This window comes from Aquarana catesbeiana, linkage group LG01 (genome assembly GCF_042186555.1).
Source record: "Aquarana catesbeiana isolate 2022-GZ linkage group LG01, ASM4218655v1, whole genome shotgun sequence".
NCBI classification, from domain to species: Eukaryota; Metazoa; Chordata; class Amphibia; order Anura; family Ranidae; genus Aquarana; species Aquarana catesbeiana.
In genome coordinates, this window is record NC_133324.1 from 688,287,175 (window position 1) to 688,293,174 (window position 6,000).

General features: G+C 39.2%; 1 protein-coding gene across 1 annotated transcript in view; it reads right to left on the reverse strand.

The window, feature by feature from the left end:
* The window catches only part of TRPC3 (transient receptor potential cation channel subfamily C member 3), a 309,905-nt gene extending 307,242 nt beyond the window's left edge, over window positions 1-2,663 (reverse strand). The window contains exon 1 of the mRNA XM_073603492.1: window positions 2,072-2,663. Within this exon, the coding sequence (XP_073459593.1) occupies window positions 2,072-2,274 (203 nt within the window). The 5' untranslated portion in view covers window positions 2,275-2,663. The remainder of the gene's footprint in view (window positions 1-2,071) is intronic.
* Window positions 2,664-6,000: the final 3,337 nt, after the last annotated feature.

Sequence of the window (6,000 nt, forward strand, 5' to 3'; positions counted from 1 at the left end):
CAGGTGGCCACTAAGGCCATGTTACTTTTTATTACTATGAAGGTTCCCATTTAACCAGGTCAAGGTATAGCTCGTAGTTTAAGTATTCTCAATCATTCTGCTTTAACAAGGAATGCAATTATTCATTCATAATCTCTCTGCCTTAAAACGAAACCTATTCTATCTTCCATATTGCATAAGAAAGTGCAAAGAGCCATGATGAGTACAGTAACTAATGACATCAAGCCAGGATTCTGTATACTGTAGGCAGAGGAAGAGATGATTTCTGATTGCTTGCTGTCTGCACTTGCTCATCACCATTGCTCCTTGCATTTCCTTTCTGAGTAAGCCTGCATAAAGAAAAGCTATACATTTGTTAGGGGAAACAATAATGGATCATTTTAATAGTGATGCCATGTTTTCGTTTTTAATTTGAGTTGAATGATTATAATGTACTACACTAAAATTCTGATGAATTTTGACAAGATATAAACGTCCTTATGGATCCAGCAGCAGCAGTTTAACTGTGTCCTAGGTAAGAAACAAGATTATTGAAGTTCATTCATAAGTCACTGAGACGAGCAGTAAAAGCTCATGCATTCCAAATTGCTCATGTAAAACATGACTGGATAAAAAAAATCTTGATATGCATACAGTGTTTAGAATAAAATAATTACAAAATGGAACCATTTGCAATGCCCATTCATCTCATGGACGTCACTGATCTACCCATATGTTCTTGCTGTGAATGACACACTGCTTGGAGGTTACACATCGCCTGGTACTGTTCTGCATGTGTGGCTGCACATCACTGATTTTGCACAGAAACTCTGCAACAAAAGTGACAGTTTGAAGCCTGCATGTTCAAAATATCAGTGTGTTTTTAAGGTAGATCTAAACCCTACTTGATGACATTTCATTTTCTAAAATATATAAAATGTAGCATAAAAATTACCATGCTTTTTTCATAAAATATTGCTATCACGATACATCATATATATATATATATATATATATATATATATATATATATATATATATATATATATATATATTTATATATATATATAAAATAGATGTCTCAATGCTGCTGTATTAAGACATGCTTGCTGGTAGTCACTACAGAGGACCATGTCTGTGCAGCTTGTAGTTTTCTTTGGGGGCATGCATGACAGGGTGACAATGTAGGAGTACAGTTAAGAGACAGTTGTCACCCCACAGAAAGAGGAGCCTGAACCAGGATGTATACAAAAGGATCAGCATAGATTTTTTAAAGAAAGCTGCTGATTTAAAAGGATTGCGGATGACTTTTGAATGGCTTAAAGTTTATATGAGATGTTAGTGATTGGGTTTAAATCTACTTTAAATAAACCACATGATGTGGTCAGGTAAAAACCCATAACTTAATGGGACTGTAGACAGAACCCTACAAATAAACTGTTATTAATTAAAATAAAAAACACAAAACATAAAAATTGGATTGAACCCTTTAACCCTGGAACCCTTTATTATTGACAATAAATATTGAACCAATAGGTAGATATAAATATATGTATAATAAATTCCAATAATATTTAATAAAAATGTAAATACATACCAGCAAATACCAAAATCTACAATTTATTTATTAAGCCATTACAGCTCAAGTAAATACAAAACAACCATTAAATTGTCCCCACTCTGAGAGAAAGGGACTTGAAATGGCACATAACAAGGACCGCGACATGGGAGGGAGGGCGGGACAATCTTCTCCTCTTGCTGTCCCCGCCGACTGTCAAACTGATGACGCATTTAAAACCTTTATATAGTCTCCTAACCTGAGCAAAAAACGTTAATTTGACATTCAAATATTTCAACCAATTATATACAATATGCAAATTAAGTAGAATTCTATATTAAATGAACGCTAACTTATCAGATCTGTCACAGTCCCATAGATGTGGTAGTTCAAATTGCTTGCCCTCCCCCACCTTATAGTTTTTATAGAAAAGTACTATGAAAACTTTGTGCCAAAGTGCCTGATTACTTATCCATCCTGACAACCTGGTTCCTCTCTTGTGTGGGATGAAATAGTAATATAAGGTATACTCACAGTGAGTGAAAGTGGTAGTCACTAGGAGACCCCCCAGTCATTAAAGAGCCACTCTCTGCCGGCAAGACCAGTACTCCCCTTGGCTGAGGCAGAGGAGCCCACTGCCCTCCATTCTTTGCTAGCCATCCCCCGCGTTCCCCCACATCTGGGAAGCTGACCCTGGCAGCGGGCAGCTCCTTGCATTTCCTGCCCTTTGTGGACATACAGGAATCCCCAGGGCTTCTGTGATTTCACAGCAGCGGACACTTGATCCAGTGCAGGGCAGATAGCAGTCCTCAAGGAGCAGTAGGAGGCAGCTGAGGCAGCAGGGCAGGTACACTCAACTGGTAAAGGATGCTGAGAACGTGTGCAGCTGGGTACCAACAGAGAACTGAAGAGTGATCACGATGGGGAAAGAGGAGCAAATGCAGAGCCACTAGCAGCTGCTCTTTTGCTTCTCTCCTCCCGTCTGAGCTCTCCTCCCCCCTTTCTGGTTCTCACTCCTTTTCTCACTGCCTGTCTTTCTCTCTTACTTAGCCATCAATATAACTCGTGCCTGGACCACGACATCATTACTCAGAGGCAAAGCAAAGTCACACAGCACAGGATCTCCTGTTTATCAAATGAGACAGAAGGAGAAAGGAGTATTGGGTGGGTGCAGGAAAAGCATCTTCTCTTTAAGAAGTACTGTAACTAAGCTATGTGGAATCTGCAGGGTTAAAAGTGTCTGTGATATTTGTATCTGGAAGCCTGGAGCTCACTGATGCACTCATTACATGAGAGGAAGCTCTGCATCATTCAACTGTGCATATTTATTTAATGGTAACAGTAGAGCAGATTAAACTATTTCCGGAATTGTAGGTAGTTCTGGACAGGTGGCATTGTGGCCAGATAGTTTAGGAGGTGGGTAAGTCAATTAGAACAAATAAGTGAAAACCTTGTGAGCTGCCACACTAAACCTAAAACAACCTAAATCACCATAAATAAAGTAAAACTATAATCAGCTGCCCGCACTTCCTCAAAATGTGATAATACAATATATATAACACAACGTGCAGAGCTAATATGCATAAAATGAAACAAATACAAATGCAAATGTATAAAACCTATAGAGGGCCATATAAAGCATAAATCTATAAAAAGTGACATTCTATAGAAAATATAGATATATAAAGTGCTCCTGCTCCCTGAGTCACACTCAGATATTGAACTAATCAGCAAAAGTCCAAAATAACATTGACATGTGATAATTGTGTCTTCATGCTGTGTGCACACGACCCCCAACGGGTGTACCCTCACCTTAAGGGCTTAAAAAATAAGCCTGTAATTTGATGGCAATAGCCTGCAGAGATCCTCCTTTGTTTCCTTTATCCTATGCAGGTTTATGGAATACTGATATGGACCACAAGCCACATGCTCCTCCCGATGATAGCCCAGCTCAAAAGCCACTATTTTCTCCTGGTATGTTCAGAGACTCTCCTCATATACATTAAATGTGAAAAATGACAGAGGCATGCAATAGCGTGATAATGTTTAAAAAGATTCCCAGAGGAAGTCACGAGAGTGACCGAAACCGGTAGGAGGAGCTTGATCCTCACAGAGCACGAGCACTTTATATATATATTTTCTATAGAATGTCACGTTTTATATATTTATGCTTTATATAGCCCTCTATAGGTTTTATACATTTGCATTAGTATTTGTTGCATTTTATGCATATTAGCACTGCACATTGTGTTATATAAGTCAATTAAAAGATTGGTTGTAAAAGAACATTGTTCATCCATTGGATTCTAGGCTATAGGGCTCCTTTCACACTGGCGCCGTACGTTCCAATCAGTAGGGGATCCATGAACAGATTTCCTGCTTAATCGAATCAGAACAGATCAGATGTCCCTTTTGCGACATCCGGCTGTGTTCAGTTTTCTGATGCATTTAAAACAAGGAGCCTTCCCGACCCATGTTAGATCGAAGAGTGGCTGGATGTAAGGGAACTTGCATGCATTTATATCAGACTGCCTCAGATCTATCACATTTATGTCCGAAAAGATGAAAAAGGACACAAACATTTTACATTTTTTTTCCGACCTAGACAGACTCGAAGGTAATCAAGTATAAACCGAAGCAGATCTGTTTACGTCCAGCTGCCCATAGACTAACATGAAGCTTCTGATCAGGTGCACCTGAAAAAAAAACTGACGGGTGGACCTGATCGGACTGCATGTGTAAAAAAGGATCTTATGCCCCGTACACACGGTCGGACTTTGTTCGGACATTCCGACAACGAAATCCTAGGATTTTTTTAGACGGATGTTGGCTCAAACCTGTCTTGCATACACACGGTCACACAAAGTTGTTGGAAAATCCGATCGTTCTAAACGGGGTGACGTAAAACATGTACATCGGGACTATAAACGGGGCAGTGGCCAATAGCTTTCATCTCTTTATTTATTCTGAGCATGCGTGGCACTTTGTCCGTCGGATTTGTGTACACACGATCGGAATTTCCGACAACGGATTTTGTTGTCGGAAAATTTTATATCCTGCTCTCAAACTTTGTGTGTCGTAAAATCCGATGGAAAATGTGTGATGGAGCCTACACACGGTCAGAATTTCCAACAACAAGGTCCTATCACACATTTTCCATCGGAAAATCCGACCGTGTGTACGGGGCATTAGACTTTCAAACTAAACTCTAGCGAAAATAAAAAAATAACTTACTCAACCCCCCACACTGCAAGGGTTAAATGCTTGTTTTTGCCTAGGGTACCATTAAAAATCTATTTTACTTGCCCTATCCCTCAATCCTGCAGGTTTTCTCCTCTTCATGTGACCGTTCTATTGAATCATTTATCAGCTGCACTCTGACATCATCGAGTACAATGCAGAATCACCAGTCCTGAAATGATATTGAGGATGTCAAGGTTCTCTTCACAACCCAGAATACCCAGAGTGTCAAGGAGAAGAGGAGAACACTGGATGCCATGGAAGCAAGGGACAAAGGTAAGTACAACTGCTCTTTAAAGCGTAACTCTACTTTTGTTGACAAAAAACATTCTCCCTGGGTGATCTATGTACATTTCAAGGATTGTAACAAACTTTGTTGCAGATTCCTACCTTTTATTATTCTGAAGAAATCCTTGTGTGTTTCTCTGTGCTTATGTGGGAAAATAATTCTAATGGGAGTGGTTTCATAATTATCAATCAGCTGCTGCACCTGCAGGGAACTAATGAGGAAAGCTGCTGGGCCTGCATCCCTTTAGACGTGTTCCTATTGGGAGTGTCTCACCAAAAATGAAATTTTTGTTGCAGGTGATGCCTGAAATCTGACTTGTATCTTAGTGCAGACTTCTGGGAAAATTTGTGAGCCAATCATACAAGCAGGAAATTATGTTTCTGGGGGCTGTACAGAACAACTCCAGGTAGCCATATTGCATTGCATTTTCAGAAAATGACAGCAGCTGCAGATTGAAAAGGAAGGGTAATTTGTTTATAACATTCAATTACAATATGAGTTGTATATAACCAATTGTGTCTGCGCTAAAATATATAAAAAAGACTGTGCAAAAATATAATAAAACCAAAAAGATTGTGCCAATAAAAACAAATACATACAATAAGTGCGATCCTTATATAGAGATATCCTCAAAAGTGCATCATGCAAAAGGAAAATACATAAATATATATAGCTATGGGCGTAAAATCCAGGTGCTACTCTTGTGACAATCAAGTGTCCACAACAAAATATAATCAACTGATTAATAACGAAACATAAAGTGCAAATATACAGTGTCCATAAAATTAGTGTCCATCATGCTTCTCCTTAATGGTGTCCATAATCAAACATGCTTATTGTGCTCTCCTGTGGTGACCCAATTGTGCTTGCGCTCACCTCTAGGCGTGTGACACGATAGTTAAACAGTGTCTAACACGCATTGGAGCCACTCCTC